The sequence below is a fragment of the Lutra lutra genome, chromosome 3 (assembly GCF_902655055.1).
Source record: "Lutra lutra chromosome 3, mLutLut1.2, whole genome shotgun sequence".
Taxonomy (NCBI): domain Eukaryota; kingdom Metazoa; phylum Chordata; class Mammalia; order Carnivora; family Mustelidae; genus Lutra; species Lutra lutra.
Genome location: NC_062280.1, coordinates 49,487,838 through 49,510,608, shown reverse-complemented (window position 1 = coordinate 49,510,608; position 22,771 = coordinate 49,487,838). Strand labels below are relative to the sequence as shown.

The 22,771-nt window shown below is 44.0% G+C and overlaps 1 protein-coding gene across 1 annotated transcript; it reads left to right on the top strand.

Moving 5' to 3' along the window:
* The first annotated feature begins 297 nt into the window (after positions 1-297).
* RND3 (Rho family GTPase 3) lies at positions 298-20,408 on the top strand. The gene is made up of 5 exons (XM_047721946.1): positions 298-702; positions 1,174-1,261; positions 13,041-13,150; positions 16,822-16,956; positions 18,358-20,408. Exons 1-5 carry the CDS (start codon positions 553-555, stop codon positions 18,607-18,609), a joined length of 735 nt encoding a protein of 244 aa, XP_047577902.1. The 5' UTR covers positions 298-552; the 3' UTR covers positions 18,610-20,408.
* The last annotated feature ends 2,363 nt before the right edge of the window (positions 20,409-22,771 follow it).

Sequence of the window (22,771 nt, the reverse complement as noted above, 5' to 3'; positions counted from 1 at the left end):
AGCCCCTATTAAAACGTTTTTAAAGGAATCCTAATAAAAATCCCCATGCACAGACATTCCGTTTCCCACTTCCTGCTGGACTTGCACCGTCCCATCCATCAGCAAAGCCTGGTTGGGGTCTTCAAGTTGTCTCAGAGGCTCAGTCTGGAAATAGATCCCGCACGGTCACCCTAGAGGGCGCACTGTTTACATTTTCAGGGAGTAACGAGACGGCGCTTGCTCCCAGGCTCCATAAAAGGGGAGGAGGCGGATCGGTTTCCTTCTCTCATTGAGAAAGAGGATTGGAAGGCCGGGCGTATAAAGCCTTGCGGAGAGCGTGAAACAAAGCAGTCGGATCGGAATTGGACTGGGGAAGCGCGGTGTGGAGTCAGGCGTAAAACTTGTTGGAGGGGAGTAACGAGCCTGCTCCTCCAGCCCCCCGTCTGCGCGGAGCTTCAAGAGTTCCCACCAGCTTCGGGTTGTATTTTTATATCTGCTTTTTATAGACAGAGAAGTATCTATATTTCCTTTTAAGAGAAAATTCCTGTTCCAAGAGAAAATAAGGCAAGATCAATGAAGGAGAGAAGAGCCAGCCAGAAATTATCTAGTAAATCTATCATGGATCCTAATCAGAACGTGAAATGCAAGATAGTAGTAGTGGGAGACAGTCAGTGTGGGAAAACTGCGCTGCTGCACGTCTTCGCCAAAGACTGCTTTCCCGAGGTGAGTGCGGCCGGCCGGCCGGGGCTCGGACGAGGGAGGGGGTCCGCCGGTGGGGATCCCCCCGTCTGGGGTTGGGCTTCTCCTCGCATTGCCCCCTTCACCCCATTTTCTTTTCCTAAGCAGTCTTTCTTACTACTTCCCCGCTGGTGAGACTGCCGGGAAAGGGAAAGTGAGCTGGAACGTTTAGGGGACGCGTCTGCACATTCCGCTGTTAGCCTCTGAAACTTGTTCGGTCCTGTGTGCGGAACCCGGGTTGGGAGGTGTGGATCCTCACGCCTTGGGGAGCAGGGCGGTGCAGGTGATGAGGCTGGGGTTTCAGAAAGGGGCCGCGTGTCTGGCGTGTGGGATTTTTTTTTTTTTTTTTAAATCGAGGAGTGAGGAAGCGATTTTCAGAGGGTGTTGTGCGGGTGTCGTGCTTTGTAGATAACCTCTTTGCCCTCTTTCCTGTCTCTGTCCATTTTGTTTGTCCAGAATTATGTCCCTACAGTGTTTGAGAATTACACGGCCAGTTTTGAAATCGACACACAAAGAATAGAGTTGAGCCTGTGGGACACTTCGGGTAAGAGAGTCCTCGGACCGCGTGGCGCTTGGGGCGGGTTTGCAGCGGCACCGGGTGCGTGGCGGGTCTCGGGACCCCGCGCGGCAAGCTCCCGAGCGCCCAACCGCGCACCAGCCGCGCACTCTGCGCCCATGGGTTAACTCTGCCTCTTCCGAGGGATTCCCGCGGTCCCTGCTGGGTGAACGTTTTGTCCTTTCTGGGTGGGGTGGGGGGACGACGAGGGGTGGGGGGAATGGGAGTGGGGAGAGAAGGGCTCTGTGTGCCCCCCGGGTGACCCCGCGGTGGAACCGCTTGTAGCCAGGTGGCCGGGGAGCGGCTGGCCCGGGGGGAGGGGAGGTCGTTCCCCAGTCGCCTGTGGGCGGCCAAGGTGGCCCGATGGAGGTGGGGGGAGAATGCGTGCGGGCCTCAGAATTACCGGGCTCGCGGCAGGCGCCCCTCCAGGAACTAACCTGATGACTCTGAGACGCGGGGAGCGCAGCGGGAGTGGTGGGAGGTGGGGGAGAATCCCCGAAGCGACGCAGTTACGTGTGTATTCAGCGTTTGGGGCGGGAGAGCAACGTGAGCGCAGGCAGCCGCGGCGCTCCTGACGCCTACAGCCAGGAATGCGCTGGTGGCGCGGGCAGCACCCGGCGGAGCGGTCGCCGGCCCTGGTCTCCCGCCGCCCACCGCCCGCGCAGCCTCGGTAGGGATCCGCAGATCCGACACCCCTTGCCAGCCCCAGTGATCACGCCGCAGCCCGCACCCCCACCCCGGCCCTCGCCGTTCGTTCTGGACTATTTCATCACCCTCTGCCCGCCTGCAAGGCCGCGGGCAGTGCTCTTCGCCTTTGACCTTTCTGTCCAGTTGAATTATTGGCGTCGTGGTGAATTATTTTCAAGGGTCCGGGGTTCAAGGCCGGGTTATCGCTTTCTCTAAGCCCACCCCCTTACGTAGTGGGCGGTGGTAGAAAGGACGGGTACTCCTCGGGGAGGTCCCCAGCACGCGGCTATTAGGGATCTAGCCTGGGTCTGGCTTGGTGGGGGCGGGAGGCGCCACCTGGAATCTCGGGCTGGTACCCACCCCCTCCCCCCCCAGTGCTCGGAGGATCGGAGGGGGAGAGGAGGAATCCCGTTTCACACAAGGGTGTCGCCTCTGGAGGAGGGGCCACCGGGAAGGCCGGGTGAAGGCCCCAGAGCTTAGCAGGGAGTCGGGCTGCTGCAGGTGGACCGAGCCACATCCCGGGCGAGGAGGAGCGCGCAAGTGCCAACATGCAGCCGTTGCTGTCAAGCAGGGAGGCCCCCGGGGTGGACCTGCGCCCAGCTGGGAGTGGCCTCGTGGAGGTGCTTCTGGACTGTGCGAGCTTCCCACAGCCTTGGGTTTTAACTTCTGGAGCCCCCCGGGGCGGGGGATACACGGGATTAGAGAGCAAAAGGAAGGCACCGGACTGACAGGGTCGCCAGAGGCAGTCCCTGCACAAAGGCTAAGGAGAAGTCTCGCACGAGCGCTTCTCCATGGCCGGTGCCAGATGTTCGTAGTGTGGTAGTGGGAGGCGCTGAATTTGTTTCCACCTGAGAGTCAGGCTCTTCCTCAAGCTTGGCCAAGGGTAGCAGAACCAGAACCTCACAGTGTTTTGTACCGGGGTGTGCACGCACCGTCTCGCGATTACAGGCACCGTGTGGATAGAATGGAAGTCTTTTTATTTATTTATTTATTTATTTATTTATTTATTTATTTATTATTTTCGGTAGTTCCTATTACCGGAATTGTTACATAGCCTAGTACTTAATGCGCTCTAATTCCCAGACATACCATCATATTTGTTATGCCTGGCGTGCAGGACAGCTGATACGGTACTAATAATTAGCATCAGTGCTTAACCCTCCCCCAGCCTGTTTGGACCTAATGTATAATAAGAATTACTTAGGCATGGGGTCTGTAATTCTGATGCAGTGTTGATAAAAACCCGTGTTTAGATCTCAGCTACGGGTAACCAGGGATTTCTCTATGCAAATCCCTACCCCCCTGAGTCTCATTTCGTCATCTGAGAAAATGATACAGAGCTAGACAGTGTGCAGGATCTCTCTTAGCTCTATGCTTCTTGGCCTTAGTACACCGGACAGGCAAGTTCTTTTGTTGACCGGGACCTGCATGGGCTTCAGCTCTGAGTCCCAGTGCATCTGGCATCCATCCTGGGGTTTTTCATCACCTACCCAGCAAGCCAGGTTCTGAACCGGGCCACCCCTTCCTGGTGGATTTAGGAAGGAAACGCACTTGGGTAGGGAGGGGGCATGGCTGGGTTTATAGGAATGTTGGTCTTGCCTTCCCTGTGTCCTGCTTCATGAATCACAGGACCACCAGTGGAGAATTTAGATTAGGCAACCAAAGGGCTAAATTGACATTTTTAGAAGAGAAAAGGCACATTGTTTTTTCAAAGGTTTCGAAAACAAACAGAATGTGGTCAATTTACAGTGGGAGGCTATGCTTCACGTGTGCAAGTAAAAGCACTTAGATATTCTCAAATATTTAATCCATGCCTGAGAGTGTGTAGTCCCTGCACACCTAACATCATGCCTTTCACACAGTAGTCACGGGGTAAAATCTGTTAAATGAACAAACGAATAATCATATGCATAGTTTCCAAGGCGATAAGATTCTCTGACATTTATTACCACTGAATTACCTGTGCACAAAGAATGGCAACTTTATCAACACTGCCTTTCATCAGATTAAGGATAATCACCTGAAATGAAGTCTGTAGTGAAATAATCACTGGTATTTTTATTTAATGAAACAAAACCTATGCATGTTTTAACTAAAATATAAAGGTTTCAAAAAACCATGATTAAGAAAACATCACACTGCAGAATTATCCAGTAATGAAATCTTAGTCAGAATTTAGATTTATACAAATGAGGGGGGAAAAAGGCATAAGGGAATTATTTAGAATCCTGTTATGCTGTTTGTGAGGTGAAATGTTGGTTAAGCACCGTCACCAAGCACTTGTTAAATTCTGAGAATAGATTATTTCCACCAAAAAGGGTTTATCATCCATGAGTGAAAAACATCTAGCAAGAACCATTGTATCAGCTATGATGTAGATATGATAATCATATTAATTACCGAACATTTTTCTACTTCTTCTCAGGGTTTTCCTAACAAATTTCTGAACAGCATTATTTTTTGACAAATATTTGACATTTTCTTTGCCCACCAAGACACTTGCTTAGTTCAGGTTGTGAAAATAATTGCATATGCCTGATGGCCTCTTGATAAATTTATTTTTTCCGGGTGCTGTCAGTCTCACTCTAGAGAGAACATTCCACCCAAATTTGTTCTTTAAAGTCCTAAATGTCAGATTTTCCTTCCCTTCTAGAACTCCGTGAAAGTTAACGATTAATAAAAAAAATGAGGTATGCCTCACTTCTCTTAGGTAGGAAGAGAGAGAGCATAAATATGGTTCTTTACATGGTGTTCACATCCTGTTTAGCGTCCTAGCAGAGGGGCAGACATTTAAGAGATGGAAGTAGTTGTCTTTTGTGGCTTCTGTACTTAGACAGCTTCTCATCAGGGGTCTCCTTTCCCCCCCGCCAGCAGTCATGCAATTATGCATAGGCAGAATTGCTACTTTGGGTATAGGAAAGAACATCAAGTGGAATTAGGACATGTGGGGCCTCTTTGCACCAAGAGAAGAGAATTCACTCACCACTTTTTGAGGCACAGACCTTAACACTTTCCACTCCCCTCCCATCTTTTCACACCTACTATGAACAGGCCCTCTGCTAGGCCTTAGAGAGCAGTGCTAATTTATAGTCTCGCCCCTAAGAGTCATACACCCCTGGTGGGGCAGAGAGTGGGGAAAAAGAAGCTCTCTCTGCCTAGTGTAGCTGATAATCAACTTATGTTGAGCTCATTTTGTCTGGTTCTTGTACCCAAGGGCTCTGTCCCACCTGGTTGCAGTGTATTTCCCTAGTCCGTAGTCCTTAGTGCTGATGCCTCCTTTAGATCCTGCTCAGGTAGGAAACAGGTCCTCCTTCCCACCCTCAAGGCACTCACCAATTAAAGCAACCACAAATGGCAGTTTGCGAGTTGATTTCTTATAGCTTCTTGAAGTTAGTCCAGCCACCCCCCAAAGTAAACAAAACCTTTTAAATAATGCCACCATAAGTCCTCTAAAAGGGGGATACTTAAAGGTAGTCTTTGGATGCAGATTTGCCATAGTCTGGGCTTTAATGAGAAATAGACTACCATTTCTATTACTAGTTGTAGAAATGCTGGTATTGACTTTCAGATATACTCAGTGAGTTCCTGCAGAACATTGCGTAATGGTTTCAACATTTTGAAGTGATAAGTGAGACCAAAGTAGTTCTAATATCTTGTGTCTCAGAATGTGCCACGTTTGCCAGGCACAAGCAATTTGTAGCATGAAGCCAAATGCGTACTAATAATAGGAATTTAGTCACTTAAGGATGACCATATCTTTTCCTAAGTGATTTGATTGCAGTGTAATATCAGCACACGTGATTTAGGGAGTAATAATCATTCATGCCAGGTTTTAACCTGTGCAAGTTAATGCACATTTCATTTAAGGTATATTATTAGTTATAAAATACTGAGTTCAGCTGCTAAAATCTCCCCACAATAACTGTGCTCTTGCCTCATGAACACTCTTTTGCATCTTGTCATGATACAAGCTGCCTTTTAGTCCGTGGGTGCTAAAGTTAGCACTTCCTGTGTTAGTTTTTAGCATAATTAACAGAGAATGTAGTATTCTTTAAATCTTACACTTGAAGGAAAAGGGAAAAAGAAAAATCTCAATTATCCTTGGCCTGACTTTGAGGACAAACTACCATAGAAACGAGTCAATGCCTATTACATGTGTACCTTACCCACCACATTGGAAGAATGGTCTTCATGACAAGCACTGAATTGAAATATTTCTTAACAGAGATAGAAGTATTTCAGCAGTGTTGAGGATTAATATATAGTTAATCCAGAAAAGCAGCTTCAAAAGAGTTCACTGGTCCCTTTTTTTAAAATTTAATATGTGAATTGACCTGTCGAGGCAAGACCTATAGAAATGATTACAAAACCAGTAAGTGTTTTTTAAGGTACTCTTTGTGCAGGAATTCTGCTAGATGCTGTGGGAGCAGGGGCGGGGATGGGGCAGAGCAGTTCCTCCCCTCAAGGTACTTACTGCCCCCCCAGTCCTTGGAACCTTAGTCCTTGTTTTTATAGGAGGGTGAGTCTAGGGATTCTAAAGCCAGATTGATCTCACAGAAAGAAGATCCAAAGAATAGTTGAAGGCCACTGGGTCCACCCAGGCCCCTGACTGGTGACTCATTCTCCTTGAAACCCACCACAATTCCTTCCTTATCTCTAGAAGTTGACTCAGTTCTTAAGTCTTTAACATCTCTTCCACTTGAAAACATGCCTACATTTAATGGCTATCAGTGAAAACAAGATTCTGAAAGTTGAAGAATTCTCACTTAGATTAATCTCATTAGAGAAAGGAAGAGGGCAACAATTTCCAAAGGAGCCAGAGAAGCAGGAAGACTTGTGACTCTCAAGAGCAAGGGCAAAATTGTGGGAAACCAGTTGGATTTTAAGGTGGTAATGATCCCTCGCAGCTTTGAGTTTCAAAAACCAGGCTCAATTCAATGTTCACCCTGAAACTCTGTAGGAGATGCAGATTAAAGCAAAACAGCTCTGAATTTGTGTAGTGATTTTCAATAAGCAATATATAAAACTAGGAGATTTGTTCATCATGTATTAAAGTATAAATTCCCTTTCTAATTCTTCATCTGTTTCTAGACCTTTTAAAAAATCTCCTTTAGTCATGTTTTCTCCCCTCCCAGTCTGGTTTCTTGCTAAATTGTACATTTCCATGAGGTGTCCAGCTTGAAATAACCAGATGTTTCTTCATTAATCCAATTCTTGCATGTAGATATGACACCAAGGACCAGTAGTTTTCTCCGGTTAGCTCACGGTGCCTGGTGGGCTGTGCCAAATGAATTAGTTGTGCCTTAGCCTTTCTCTGAGGCCCTTGAAACATCTTCTCAGTTATAACATATTAGCACCTTCACTCAGAGACCCCCTTGACAAACAAATTTCATCGGCATGGAATATAAGCTGCCTCAAGTTTCATCAGGTGTTGTGCACGTTGGTTTTGAAAACACGGCATGTGGCAAGGCGAATTCATGCATGGGACTCTCCTCCAAGGAGTTGGGTGCTTAAGTAATTATATCAGAATCTTCCATCCATTACTGAATGATAATTTAAGTTTGAAAATACCCGTCTACACGTAGATTCTGAAGTTCTGTGACCTACCATGGTTCTACTTGAAGTAAAATATTTTGAGTCTTCTATTTTTTCAAGTATCTCAATAAGATGAGGAATTTAAAGCTAAAGCTTTATTTAAAGCTCAAAACCAGCAATTGTTTCTGCCTCTTTGACTTTCTCTCCAACTGTGGACCTGCATTGCCCCCAGAAATTGAAAATATTGATTGTATTTTTATGGCAACACAGAAGTACCCTCAAATGTTCATAAAAATCTGTTCATAATTCTTACTAATCTGAACTTCTTTTTTTTTCTAATCTGAACTTCTAAAGAAATGAGGGAAACAGCCTCCCTGGGAATGTTGGTTTGATATTTATGAGCTTGGTGCTTAAAGTGCAGACTACTTGGGGAAATCATTCAGCAGAGTCTTCTGCTAAGTGAGACACAAAAGTTCTGCCCAGGCTTGATTCACATTTTCTTTTTTTTTTTAGGATTTTATTTATTTATTTGACAGATAGAAGGAACACAAGCAGGGGAAGTGGGAGAGGGAGAAACGGGCTCCTCACTGAGCAGGGAGCCTGATGTGGGGCTCGATTCCAGGACCCTGGGATCATGACCTGAGCTGAAAGCAGATGCTTAACCGACTGAGCTGTCCAGGTGCCCCTTGATTCACATTCGTTAGATGATTGCTGATTGGAAGCTTTCACTCTTCAGTAGAGACGGCATGAGGAAATGGAATCTGGTAATAATTGGGCGGCTCCTGCAGGCTCATATGTTAGCTGCTGTTCGGTACAGATGTTCTCTTGCTGGCCACTAAAAATACCAAAGGTTAATACATTTTCTCGGCCAAAATCATGCCGTGGTTCCCAGTTATATAGTTCTTGGTAGGAATTTCTTATAGGAGATGGGGAAGTTTTTCAATTTCAGGTTCAAGGAAAGGGAGTGGCGTTTATGAAATAACTAGGAGGGTTTGCAGCTCTGAAACTCCTGTAAAGCCTCAGTGTTTGAACTGGTTTTGCAAAAGGTTCCATAAAGCCTCCCTTTTGGGCATGAATGTTCTTACATATACATTTAATTATGGACATATATGGCATGTTCTATCTTTGTGCAAGGATGACTGAAGCAAGCAACTATGCGTCTCAGAATTAGTTTCTGGGTGAGGCACTTTGTGACTATTCTTGGGCTGGAAACACTGCTGTCACCCGGAATTAATGATCTTGAAGACAAAGATAATTAGACCTGAAGTTTCAAAAGCGTTTTAGAACTTTGCTGATGTTGGCCAAGCCTGAGGAACTCTGAGAGCCCCCAGTGTGCCCTGATTCTGGTCTACCCACAGCAAAGCTCTTGGACTGTATGGGGTGGGGGATGGGCACATTTTGCATATGTGCTGTAGTTGTGTCTTGACAGTACAGAGTTTTCTGGCGTTTTCCCTTTGGTGGTCTGAGAGGTGAATTAGGAAGGGCTTTGGAATAGCACTGTGTGCTTAGAGTTCCATGGAGTGGGGCAGAAATGCAGCATCTGGGAATTCCGTAGGCATGGAGCCTGGTGCACGCACTGTGGGAGAGTTGTACTTGACAAGCAAGGCTCAGGACCTGGACTAACTGAACTAGGCCTTAGCACATTCCTGGGTGGTAGAGTACCGGCCTTAGGGTACTGCCCTTCCAGTTCAGTGCTTCCTTACTTACAGAACGTGGGACGCCCTTCCTTGTTTCGGGTTCAGTCCTGCGTGTTTCTTGGAAGCTTTTCATGTGCATCTCCTGAATCTATGGAAGTTAAGTGTTTTGCTGTTCAGCTTCATGAGATGTTTTAGGACTTTTCTGGAGGAATGTAGGAGTTCGAGGCAGACACAGTCCTTGTCCCGGGCTTGCTTTCGGCTCCTTCCTTTGGTGTCACTTTTGCCTTCCCACATTGCTTGAAACTTCCCAGCGGCATTCCTGGAATTCCTCTTCTTTTTCCCTTGGCTGGTGAGTTACAGCACGCATGCTAGTGATGACACCCTGCACTGTCCAGCTTTGCTTTTCTTACTTCTTTGTGCAGGCTTTACGGGAAGAACAGGGAAGAATTCAGAGTGTAAACAGAGTAGACACTGTCAAATGACACAGGATTTTTTTCCTTTTTTTTTTAAACTGAAGGCCCTGCTTAGCTGATGAATTGTGAACGAGTTTTTCCTGGTAGAACAGTTCTCTATAATTCTATATCGTCTTTTTTTTTTCCTTTACTACAAAACAATAGAGACAGATTTCTTGATCCAAGAAGTTTTCACCTGAAGCCTATCAGAAAATAAAATTAACAAATGGCCTTTTTATTTTTAATGACAAATTATTCTTGTCCTTAGTGGTTAGACAAATTATGCTTATAACTAATAAAGGTGGGGATCACTTTTATTACCACTCTTGGACACTTGTTGATCTGAAAGTTTTGCTGTTCATTAGCAAAGGTAGTAAGATCGGATCAAAGTGTCATTCCTAATTAGATCTTGTTAAAGCTCCTAAAAATTATACCTCTGTACCTCACCAAGCAAGGTAGTTTCCTTCTCAGGAACCTTCACATACAAATATATTTTCATTCAAAATACTAAGCCCAATAAAAATAAAAGTAGAAACAGACCTCCATAGGAAGGTCTGTTTTCGTTTTCAAGTCAGGCCAGTGTCTCCATTCTGCAGATATATGGGTATACCTACTAAGCACAGAAGCCAGCTCACTTGATAGTAGTAAGCAGGGGTCTCCAGGCTTGACTGAGGCCTGAAGACAAAGTTGGATCCTCTTTGTGGCCATATGCTGGGTGGGAGAGGGAAGCCCGGTCCCCAAAAGGGGGAGAGGGTTATTCTTTGCAGCCCCATGGTGACCCAAGTGCTGAAACCATTCCTCTAGATTTTATAGTAGTCCCAGTGTTAATTATCCTATTTTAGTACCTTGGTAATTCCCCAGATGTCTTTTCTAATTTTGTATTGGGCAAAGATGGTCTCCATTGTTAGATAGAGTACTCTTTGATCCAAGATCAGTGGTGAGTACTCTTACCCAGTCCTATGTCTTCATGTCCTGAAAGCACCTGGAGCTGCCTTGTCTCTGAAGTTGAGGTCTGATTCAGGCTGGAAAGTTGCTGCCATGGGTTAGTTGCATTTTGTAATGTGAGTGATTACCAAGAAAGATGTCTGAGGCCTTGTTGGCCTCCTGACCACTGGTATTGTTGAAGAGCTGTGCTTTATGGATTTGGGGTCATGTTCCATCTTGCCAACTCGGAAAAGCAGAGGAAGTCCCCATGTACGTTTCTGGTATGTATTTTGGATTTCCACTCTGCCATGTGGAATCTTCTGACTCTTGTGTTTGGCAAGAGACTTCTAAATGTTTAGGGAAGAAACTGTGTCAAAGTTAGACTTTGGACCGAGAAGCCAGAGAGGCTGTAATGGAACTTCACAGAACAAACAGAAATAACCATAATACGCAGAAACAGTGATAAGCCACCTCATTTCTAAGACCTATCAAAAATGTTTAAAGTAGTGAACTGTTTGTGAATTACTCTCTAACCTCAGAATTCTTCAAGTGGCTGAAAAAGCAATCACGACTTGTCAGAGACAGCTTCTTTCCAGTATGCAGGCCTTAGTATTTAAAATGACTTGATTTTTTTTTTTTTTTAAACTCTAAACCCTTTAAGCTTTTGGAAAATGTCTTTCAGTTGTCAGTCTCTGTTACACCAGAGCTCTGATTCCAGATGTGTGTAGGGAGCTACTGTAGCTTGTGAAAAATTCTGGCTTAGATTTCTTCCTGGTTCCTAGAACATTCGTGTCTTCCTTGTAGACACAGCCGGCTTGAGGTTGTCATGACCTTCCTGAAAAGCAGCCAGTGAAAAGGCCACAGTGTCGGTGGGGTCAGGTAGTGAGCTAGAGACCCAAGATAGACTGTGAATAGGGACAGTGCACCTTGACTCTAGTAACTTGGAGATCTCCAGAGCAGCCTCCTGAAAAATGTTGATTTGATAGAATTATAAAGGATTGTTTTAAAAGCCTCTTCAGTCGCTCTTCTCCTGACTTTGACTATGGAGGTTTGATTTCTCAGGCGACAACATGGCATGTTTTTCTGCTGGAAATGGAAGGTGTTGTCAAAATGAAATTGGGTTTCAAAACAACTTCAGTAGCTTAGATTTTCTTTCTCTCTTCTGGACTCAAATGTGTATGCATGTGAAACAATTTTCACATGATGACTTGTGAAATGTCAGAATACACATTCAGTATACAGAATATGGATGATGACTTCCTTAAAGAACAAATAACATTGGCAAGCTGTGTTTAATTTTGTAGTCCCACCATTTTATAATAAGTGACTTCATGTAATGGCCCATCCTTTGGGATTCTTAAAGGAATAGAAGAGATTTTTCTTTCTTTTTTTTTTTTTTAAAGATTTTATTTATTTATTTGACAGAGAGAGATCACAAGTAGACAGAGAGGCAGGCAGAGAGAGAGAGAGGGAAGCAGGCTCCCTGCTGAGCAGAGAGCCCGATGCAGGACTCGATCCCAGGACCCTGAGATCATGACCTGAGCCGAAGGCAGCGGCTTAACCCACTGAGCCACCCAGGTGCCCTAGAAGAGATTTTTCTAAATGATGAGATGGTTCTGGGGTTGTATTAATTGGGTGGTAACTTGAACCTTTCGGGTACCCTGGATTTAGCTTGGGCTGAGAATCTTCCCTCTCCAAGATGGAACTGTGTGAAAAAGGGACATCATCCGATATGACATTTATTACATTTTTTGGTTGTAACAGGAAGAGAGCCCATATAGGGTTTGGGAGTATTTGGGGGTAAGTTTAAGTGACCAAGCTCAAAGATCAGTGGCTTATCTAAACTTGTAATTTTGCAATAGGGTGGCTTTGTGTTTGTTGCTGTTCTCTTTGCAGAGCTGGCCCTTTCTTCCCTCCCCCACTCAGTGCCTGTTGTCAGAAAGATCCTGAGTTCTGGTCTCCTTCCCAAGAAGTAGCGCCATTTATGGTGCTTGCTACCACTCAGCTTATAATAGCAACAACACAGCCATAACCATACCATGGTTGATGCTTACTCATCCCCCACTAAGTGCCAGTCCCTGCCTGGGTTCATTTAATCCTGGGTCGGTACTGTTGTCATCTTCATTTTAGAATAGAGAATCAAGAGACACAAGAGCCCTGAATCTACCTTGCCCCCCCATTCAGGGGTGGAGGTAGATTTGCGCCCCAGGTCCCCTGACTACTGATGCTTCCGCTCTGCACATCACCCATGTGCCTGCCGTTAGGGACTGGGGCCTGTGCAGATATCAACCTAAGGTCCTGGCTACTCCCCTTGAATTTGAGACACATACCTGTGAGGCTTCATTGTCTTCTGGTAGAAATGGAATATATTACCACTGGGCTTTCACTGGTTTGCATTCTTTTCTAAGATTAGAAGAGGTGGGAATGGGGCCATGTGATAGTCAAGGGATCTAGCTCAGAAGGGCGGAGTTCATGTATCAGGGATACATGGAATTTTGATCTGAAAAGGTATGTATCTTTGTTCCTTCTCAGGTTCTCCTTATTATGACAACGTCCGGCCCCTCTCTTACCCGGATTCAGACGCTGTGCTCATTTGCTTTGACATCAGTAGGCCAGAGACTCTGGACAGCGTCCTAAAAAAGGCAAGTGCTGGGGACAAGGGCGCAGTTCAGTCTGGCCCATGTGTAAAACAGACACGGGAGATTGGCTGGGGGGCCCCAACACTCTGCTTAATAACCGTGCCTACGTATTTCGTAATTAGAAGATTGAAAAAAACCCCTCTTATACCATACCGGTGTTTCCACACATACATGTCACAAGTTTGATGAACCTGCGTATGAGTTTCTTTCATTTTAAGAAACAAGATACCCTATAAAGAGCCTCTGTGTTTATCCTTTGGGCAGAAAGGTGTAGCTAAAAATAATGATACTTGATTACTCTCAAGCACGTGTCTTCTTTTTCCATCCTTCCTTTCCCCTATAGTTTGCGCCTTAGTTTACAGGTTTACATTGACCTCAGCTTAGTGAAATGAATGCAATAACTGCCCTTTTAATAAAGAAGCTGTGCCTCGATAATGATGTTATTTATTAGAAATAGAACACGGGGAGGGGAGGTGTGTTTACAGACATTAGACAAAGTGAATTGTGATCAGAGAGCAATCATAGAGTGATCAGAGAGCAATCATAGAGTAATAAAAACAGGAGTTGTAAACACGTGAAAGATAACATAGCCGGTTTCTGAGGGTTCGTGAGGTTTAGTAGGTGGAAAAGGGCCCGAGCAAGCTCAGGCTGGACGCAGGAGGATGTCAGGAGGAAGGGGGCATGTTGCAGGCTGGGTCACAGATCTCTCCCACAGATCCTGGGGAGACCCAGGGGGAGGAAGAGTGTTTCTGGGCCTCCACCAGCCTAAGACTGAACCTCTCCTGCTAGTCCCAGAAGGCATGTGTATGTCCATGCCTCAGCATGGATAGCCATTAGCTGTTTTCTCAATCCTGGCCTGAGAGCTGGGAGGTTTCAGAATCAGACCCTTCTGTAATGCACCCCCTGCGCCCCCGCACCGCCCCTTGCGTTGAGTCTTAGGCAGAGAATGTGGTTGGTTGAGAGCAAGGTAGTGTTTTCATTATCTTGCCTGTTTTTGTTACTTTACATTTCCCTGTTAGACTTGCTTGTCTTAGGTGTCATTAGGAAATTAGTATTTGGACGGTGATGCAGTCGCTCCTCACCCCTGTTTACCAAACATGATAAACACAGTTAGCTTCGTGAAGGATGAATTTCTTGAAAGATCAAAGGCTCTTTTTAACTCTGTTCAATTTTCAGTAATGTGTTTTCTTAACACAAATAATGCTGATGTTCGTCAGATTCAGGCAGGAATACACCTTTCCTGTCTTCAAGGCTTGTGAACAGTTGCTAGACATGCAGAGGGAGGCCAGAGTCACTACATAGCCCAGGAACAGAGCGACGACGTGTCTACGGCTTGTCTGTCGATGAAAGAGATTGCTTATTTACTGGGGTTTTCACTTGATGTAGTATCAAGTTATACATAATTTATGATGAAAAGCCTTGCTCTTGTTTTATTTTGCTTTTGTCTTCTGAGACCTAATGAATAGTGACTCTGGCCTTAGAGATATTAATGAATATGTTTTACATTTGTGTGAAGTTTAAGGCTCATGATAACCTGTGCTGTGGTTTGTCTTGATTAATTGACTCTTTAAGTCCTTGAATATCACAGAGTTTCGAATGACATAGAGCAGGATAGATCTTTTTATGGTGGATCAATTAGGCTCTCGTGGAAAGTGAATTACTTCCTTTAGTCTGCCCAAAGTACACGTCTGGACCTGGAGATGTCCCCTCTAGTGGTCTTTTATTTTTATTTTTATTTTTTTTAAGATTTTTTTATTTATTTGACAGAGATCACAAGTAGGCAGGGAGGCAGGCAGAGAGAGAGGAAGGGAAGCAGGCTCCCTGCTGAGGAGAGAGCCCGATGCAGGGCTCAATCCCAGGACCTTGAGATCACGACCTGAGCTGAAGGCAGAGGCTTGAACCCACTGAGCCACCCAGGCACCTCTCTAGTGGTCTTTTAAAAGAGTCCCGCAGGATGTTCCTTCTGTTCTAGTATTACATACATGGCTTTGTTACCCTTGCTCTTCTGTGAATTCCACAACTATGTCTTAATCTTTTTAATGACCACAGTACCTAGTAAAACACATGATGCGTATTTGTATGTGTGGTCTGGGAGAGCCAGCCTGGGTCCTGATATCCACCCTCTAGTCCCTCTTCTCCAGGAGCCAGAGCTCTCCTGGGAACACTCTGAACCCTTCACTCCCGTCCTGGTGGTCACCCTGACTCCCGTCCTGTTGGTCATCTCAAGCTTGAGGAAATGAAACCACAAAAAGCTGTTCGCTCTTGAAGAGGACAATTGGAATTCCTTGCTAGGCATTTCTGGAGCTTCTAATAATTCTGGTTAGGTCATGCGACAACTAGCCAAGTTGGACTAAATTGAAACATTTAACAACTTAATGTAATTTAAAACTAACTTAAGGGCGTAGCAGCCATAGGACCAGATGCTTTCCTGAGAGCTCAAAAGATGGGCCTTTGTAAATGTTATGGTCTGTGTTGTTCTAGTCACTTGAGTGGAGGGTGTGGGGTTTTTTGGTTGTTGTTTTTTGAAGATTTTATTTATTTGACAGAGACAGCGAGAGAGGAGCACAAGCAGGGGAAGTGGGAGAGGGAGAAGCAGGCTTTCCACCAAGCAGGGAGCCCGATCGATGCGGGACTCAATCCCAGGACCCCGAGATGATGACCTGAGCCAAAGGCAGACACTTAACTACTGAGCCACCCCGGCGCCTGAGTGAAGTTATTAACATTGTCTCCTGTCCCTAATACGTCACTAGAAATTTCAGCCCATGGTGGCTGTTCAGTCCTTCTTGATGGAATTCGTGGATGCATACCTGTGCTTGTGTTGACTCTGCCTTATTCCCAGCCTTCCATGCGGGGAACTTCCAGCTCAATGTATCTGAGGATATAGTTGCTTGTTAGAATATATAATTACTCCTAAGGCACTTTTATCTTTCAGAGATACCCTAATAATTAAGAAATTAATGAAGCTACCCCCAGCAAGTCTCTTGCAGTAGGGATGGATGATGAGTCACAGAGAGGGAGAATAGATAATACACATAAGTGGTCCCTAATGGGTCCACTTTAAAAAGTAGTAAAACTTTGAGGCGCCTGGGTAGCTCATTTTGTTAAGCATCTGCCTTTGGCTCAGGTCATGATCCCAGGGTGCTGGGATGGAGCTCTGCATCGGGCTCCCTGCTCAGTGGGGAGACTGCATCTCCTCCACCCTCTGCCCCTCCCCCCACTTGTGCACACACGTGGACATGCTCTCTTTCTCAAATAAAGACAAAAGTTTTAGGAAGTAGTAAAACTTGGGATGCCTGGGTGGCTCAGTCAGTTAAGCCACCTGCCTTAGGCTTAGGTCATGATACCAAGTTCTTGGAATCAAGCCCTGCATTGGGCTCCCTGCTTGGCAGGAAGCCTGCTTCTCCCTCTGCCTGTCACTCCCCCTGCTTGGGCACTCTGTCTCTCTCTGAAATATAAATAAATCTTTTTAAAAAATCATGAAATTTAATATCTGAAAGATAAATGTGAATTTGCTTCTTCATTTGAAGTGACACTTTCTTTCAAATGTTCTTTTTGAGTCCCATTCCCAGTGTCTGCCAGTGGAAGAGTGGTTGACCAATATATAGATGCCTTTGTTAATATATAGATGTACTTTGTTAAATTTTCATCTTTCTCCTCTCTTCCTGCCCCCTTAGTGGAAAGGTGAAATCCAGGAGTTTTGCCCCAACACCAAAATGCTCTTGGTTGGCTGCAAATCTGACCTTCGGACAGATGTCAGTACCTTAGTAGAGCTCTCAAATCACAGACAGACACCAGTGTCCTATGATCAGGTATGTATGTTGTCAGGGTGCAAATGTGGCTTTCGAAGAGTGACACAGTATCATTCCTAAGAAAATAAAAGTAGCTGCTCTTCTAAAGGTTCAGCCAGGGGTCAACTCCAGGTTGAATAAAGGCTCTTGAGTAAGATGCAGAACGAGCGCACCATGTTGGGATGGTGACATCTGGAGAAAAGGGCTGGCGATTTTGTGCCTCTGCTTTTACAGTGACCATCAGAGCCCCCCATGACAGCCCATAGCTCAGATTGTGAAGACTGCAAAGTGATGTGGGGCAGACAGGGGCTTGGCTGAAGTTTGGATGGCGTTTATGCCTGGCCCTCTCAAAAAACTTCTTGATATTTTTTTAGCAGTTTACTTTATATAAGGATTATATAAGGATAGATGTGTATGCATAAATAAGACAAGTTTGGGGAACATCTTTCAAAATGTGAAATGCCCTGTCATTGAGTAGGGTAATCACATGATACTTGATTACTGAGCATATAAACAGTGGGTCATATTCAGCTCTTTGTCTATCTCTGCAACTTTCACTGGGTTTAAAGTTAAATAGGTCTAAGAGATGATGTGGTCAGATTGGTAATACTCTTTGAGAGAGATAATCTTACTTTACACTCCGCAGTACAATCAAATACTTAAAGAGGACATGGTCAGTAAAAGTAGAACTTTCCATAAAACTGTCTTCTAGAGATTGATCATTTCTGTAGGTGTTTCCCCTAAGTATCTATCTAGAAGGGAGGAGGATCACTTTCAGATGTTCATTCTCCTACAACTTAAAACCAGAATTAAAGAGAGTTAAAGTTAACCAGCTAGAATTTTCCTTCGTGTTCATCATTTTAAATACTGCAGTCATGTTTGTCTTACGTGTCTAATTAATAACAACCTAGTTCCTTCAGTAAGTCATTTTGGTCCACACATGCTTATTACTGTCTACACCTTGTCTGGTCTGTGTTTAGAATGTCCATACGTTGTGTTTCTCACAGTTCTGGATGCCACAACAGGGTTACTCCTTTTTGGCCATCCATTTCAAAAAGGGTTCTAAATACCCTCCCCGCCCCCTGTTTTTTATACAGCCTATTCACAAGTTTTGAGCACCATTTACACTCAAGAAATCAGACTTTCGCACCTCTGACAAGTCACGCGCTATCTGTTGAGTGATGATAATTGAACATCTTAGGGGACTGAGTGTTGACCACAGATATTTATGAAATGATTTATTATTAAAATAATTAAAATTTTTAAACCGAGCGGATTCCTTTGGCAGCGACACTTGGGAAATAGCGCTCGCATATTAGAAATTTTTTGCACCGCACTGTTACTTTGTGGTATTGGGAAGACACTCTGTAACTTTCCCCCATGACTTATTGCCGATTATGATGGTATTCTTTTGCATTTCAGGGGGCAAATATGGCCAAACAGATTGGAGCAGCCACATACATCGAATGCTCAGCTTTACAGTCAGAAAATAGCGTCAGAGACATTTTTCACGTTGCCACCTTGGCGTGTGTAAACAAGACAAATAAAAACGTGAAGCGGAACAAATCACAGAGGGCCACAAAGCGGATCTCACACATGCCCAGCAGACCAGAACTCTCTGCGGTTGCCACGGACTTACGAAAGGACAAAGCGAAGAGTTGCACTGTGATGTGAACCCCCAGCCCGTTCTCTTTAAGGAGGACAAGGATGCCTCATGTAAAGAACACAAACCACAGAACAGAAAGGTGACACCCGAATGACGTGCACAGCCAGAGTCACATATTCTGGAGGCTTAGGAGGTGTTGGAAAAGAGGCTCTTCTTTTTGGAATCTTGTCCTTAGGTTCGGCATGTAGAACAGGTGGTGACGTGAACACATGGAAGGGTTTGGAAGTGTGACTTGAAAAATAGGCCAAAAAAAGAGAGATTCACATGGGCTAGAGGTAGATAGGAGGAACACAAGGACCTCCCCGGAGAAGAATCACGCTCTGAATGGTGCTTGCGTTTTTGTTTTTCTTCGTTACAGTCTATTCATGGATCTCTACTTTGATTTGATTTTTAAATGTTTTAATCTCCTTTACAGAAAAGTATATATTAATATTCCGTCCTCATTGGGGAACTGGCACTGTGACCTTAGCGTTTAGTTTTCTAGAGGATGTGATCTAATTTCCTCCTAGCTCATCATTAAAATGGAAATTGTATCAGGACCCATGGGATATCCAGAGGAAAAGTTGGGGAGGCTTTTTGAAATCTTGCCTTCCTGAAGATAGCTGAGCAAGGTGGTTCCAAAGAAAGGCTTTTGGAGTCTTGCAAGATACACAGACCAGCACTACAGAGATCAGAGAGATCAACTAGAAAAAAAGTTGTCCGTTTTTATTCAGTCTGATGGTTCTGTTCATCATTGTGATTGTCATGAAAAAGTGGTAAATTGCTCAGTGTGATATTTTTGTGCGCTGTTTAGAAAAGAGGGTGTGTGATTTCTTTGGCCATCATTGATGAAAATGCAAAGTCAAAGAAGAGGTGTCTTGGTTTGACGTCCTAAAATGATCCAAGGGGAGAAAATAATGTAGGTACTATTTTCGCCTGAAGAGTTGATGAAGGAATAGTAGCAGAAAGCACAGTTTGTGAGTAAAGCTGTCTGGAATTCAGTCACCAAAAGTACAAAGCAAAAGGCCTGTTAATTTTGGGATGAAGCTCCGGAAGTTAACAGCCTCTAATGATCTCTTGGTTTATTTCACTTTTCTTTAAAAGAACAGCTATAAGAGAAGGACCCTCTTACCTAAGCTTTAGAGAATCCTTAAGAGGAAAAGTCTGTGATGTCAGTCCCGATGCTGTACTCGGGCATTTCCAGAGAATGATTGCTAATCATCACTTACCCAGACTCACCCAAGGCCCGTGTTCAATACTTGATTGCTGTTGTTAGATAAAATAATCAGCATTTAAAAGAGTTTACAGATATTTTTTGACCAGTTCCTTTTAGAGCTTCTTTCAGAGAAGAAACCAGATCTGACCTGTTTATTGTTGGCGCTTGTTGAAAACGAGCTTTCTTTCCAGTGATAAAGCTTCATTTTTGAAGTGTTGAAGCTGTGCTCCCATTAAATTGTGGCAGGAGAGGAGATTAAGGTAATTATAACACTCAGTTCTTTGTCTCACAAGCACTTTGTTTTGTCTCTGCAAGAAAATGCCATTCTAGTCATTTCCCACGAAGTACAGACGTTTTACCAACAGAATATGCTTTGGTCGATGCCGCATTATGCTTCGGGCAGTGTTACAAGATAGCTGGCAAGTGCTTTCTGTATTTAAATATTGTAAAGAGAAAAATAAGTTATAACTGTTAAAAGCAGAACTTTCATTGCATTTTTTTTAAATGTTGAAGTCACTTTGTATGTTTGTTTGGTCAATGTTTCCGCAGTATTTATTAAAACATACTTTTTTTTTTCCTTCAAATAAAAAAGTAACCATGTCTTTGTCTAAATGTGATTCGTCTGTTATTATCTACTTCCTGATTTAACTGTCCGGTTTTGTTTAGTAGAGATGATGCAGGCATCTGGCCTCATGTTTTCTTGAACTAGCTGGCTTTGAAGTTTTTTTACTCTAGCCAGTAGTGAAAGTTTTCTGGGGATAGGAAAATCTGCCTTGATGAGCGGTTTTCATGAAGATTTCAAATCACAAGAAGAAAATGGGGTATTATCAGAATAAGTGATATGATCATAGACAAAAAGAGCTAGGGTACTGCATAAGATTAAAAAAATAAGGAAAGAGGGGCGCCTGGGTGGCTCAGTGGGTTGGGCTGCTGCCTTCAACTCGGGTCTTGACCTCAGGGTCCTGGGATCGAGTCCCCAGTCGGGCACTCTGCTCAGCGGGGAGCCTGCTTCTCTCTCTCTCTGCCTGCCTCTCCGCCTGCTTGTGATCTCTCTCTGTCAAATAAATAAAATCTTAAAAAAAAAAAAATAAGGAAAGAATTTTAAAATTGTAAAAAAAATAAGGAAATTCCTTGAACTCGTAAGTAGTGAGAATATGATGGGGGTCTCAGGTCTGGTTTGCGTTCCTGCCTTTGATCCCCTTCCCCATCACCACCCCCAGCCTCAGTCCCTAACCCAGCCAACACCTTGGATTGCATGTTCTTTTTCACAGAGGCCAGTTGTGTAGCTGACCCAGGACCTAGCTATTAACAATTAACGGGGAAGGTAAAAAAGGCAAGAAAAAAATGGCCATGTTTATGGTAGCAACATCTCTGAATAACACAGGGAGACAATATAAGCTTCTCCAGTGACCTGAGAGATGAAAGCATGGAATAACTTCGAAAAATCTTGGCACATGAGTTCCACAGAAATGTCCAAAGATACTCCGTGTAGGACTTCAAAACTCAGCTGTTCTTTCTATATAGCTAAGTCAGTTCCTATAAAAACTGCATCCTTGTGGCTTAAAAAAATTTTTTTTTCATTTTTTTAAAGATCTTACTTATTTGTCAGAGATCACAACTAGGCAGAGAGGCAGGCAGAGAGAGAGGGGGAAGCAGGCTCCCTGCTGAGCAGAGAGCCAGATGCGGGGTTTGAATGTGGGGCTTGATCGCAGGACCCTGATACCATGACCTGAGCTGAAAGCAGAGGCTTTAACCCACTGAGATACCCAGGCGCCCCATCCTTGTGTTTTTTTTTTTTTAAATGCCTCTAGCAATCTTTGAGGTATTGTTACTTGCTTGGAAATAATTCTCAGAAGCACAAAGGAGGGGAAAACCAGAGGAGCTGGCATCAGTGAACAAATTTTAAAGAGCATTGACAGAATAGGATAGCCTTATAAAAAAAATTGAGAAAGCATGAAGAATTACTGAAAATGTAACTCATTCTTGTCAGTAAGCAATAAAGGAAATAAAAGTACTTTCCTAATCCTTGGTGTTGAGTAACTTCTAGGCTTAATATCTAAATCAGGCTTGCAAGAAATGTTTCTTAACAGTGACAGGCACAGAAACACACACACAGCTGAGGTTCTGCTGACCTTGGCAGTATCTTATAGGTTGTACAGTAATGTTTCCCTCTAGTGCATTGTTCTTTTCCAGTGGCTTTAATTTGCTACACCAAAAAGAAAAGTTTGTCTTCAGCCCCGGGGCATGTATGCTTTCCTGTTCTCCTCTGACGTTTTGCTTCTGCAAACATTTATTCTAAGCGTTCTGTGAACATTCCTTTCTATTGATTAATGATCATGATTAATGCCTCTTTAAATACTAAAAGGTGATTGTCAAACTTGGAGTAAGACTTTAATTGTGTCTCTCTCACTTCTATTAATCTTTTCCAAGAATGGTTGCTTAGAAGATTCTGGCCTTTTAGAAAATGTGCCTTAAGTGCAAATTTAGGAAGAACCCAGGGAATTATTTTTTATTAAAAGGAATAAAAAAAAAACCCCCACCTCATTCCCGTAAGACTCCTGAAACTCTGAAAGCTTCATAGCCTCTTTTTGATAAGATTATTTTGACATTAGCATTCTCTTTTGAATCGCCCTAATTTTTATTTATGTCATTCTTAAATTGGCCACATATTTTTGGGTACTTACTATGTGCCTAGCATTTTCTAAACTTGGAACATAATCACAACTAAAAAAATCTTTGTTCATAGAAGTTATAATCTAGTAGAGGGCGACAGGATGCACAATGTATGGGTGTGATTTCCATCAATATTAACTGAATCGAAAATGCTGGGTTGGTGGTGAACACTACGATATGTAGCCAGGTATACCAATGCAAAGAACTACCAATGTTCCATGATGTTTCTATATGTAATAATGACGGTGCAAAAGGAATTTTCAAGTGATCGTAACAGCTGGAGTCCATTTATGGTGATGAAG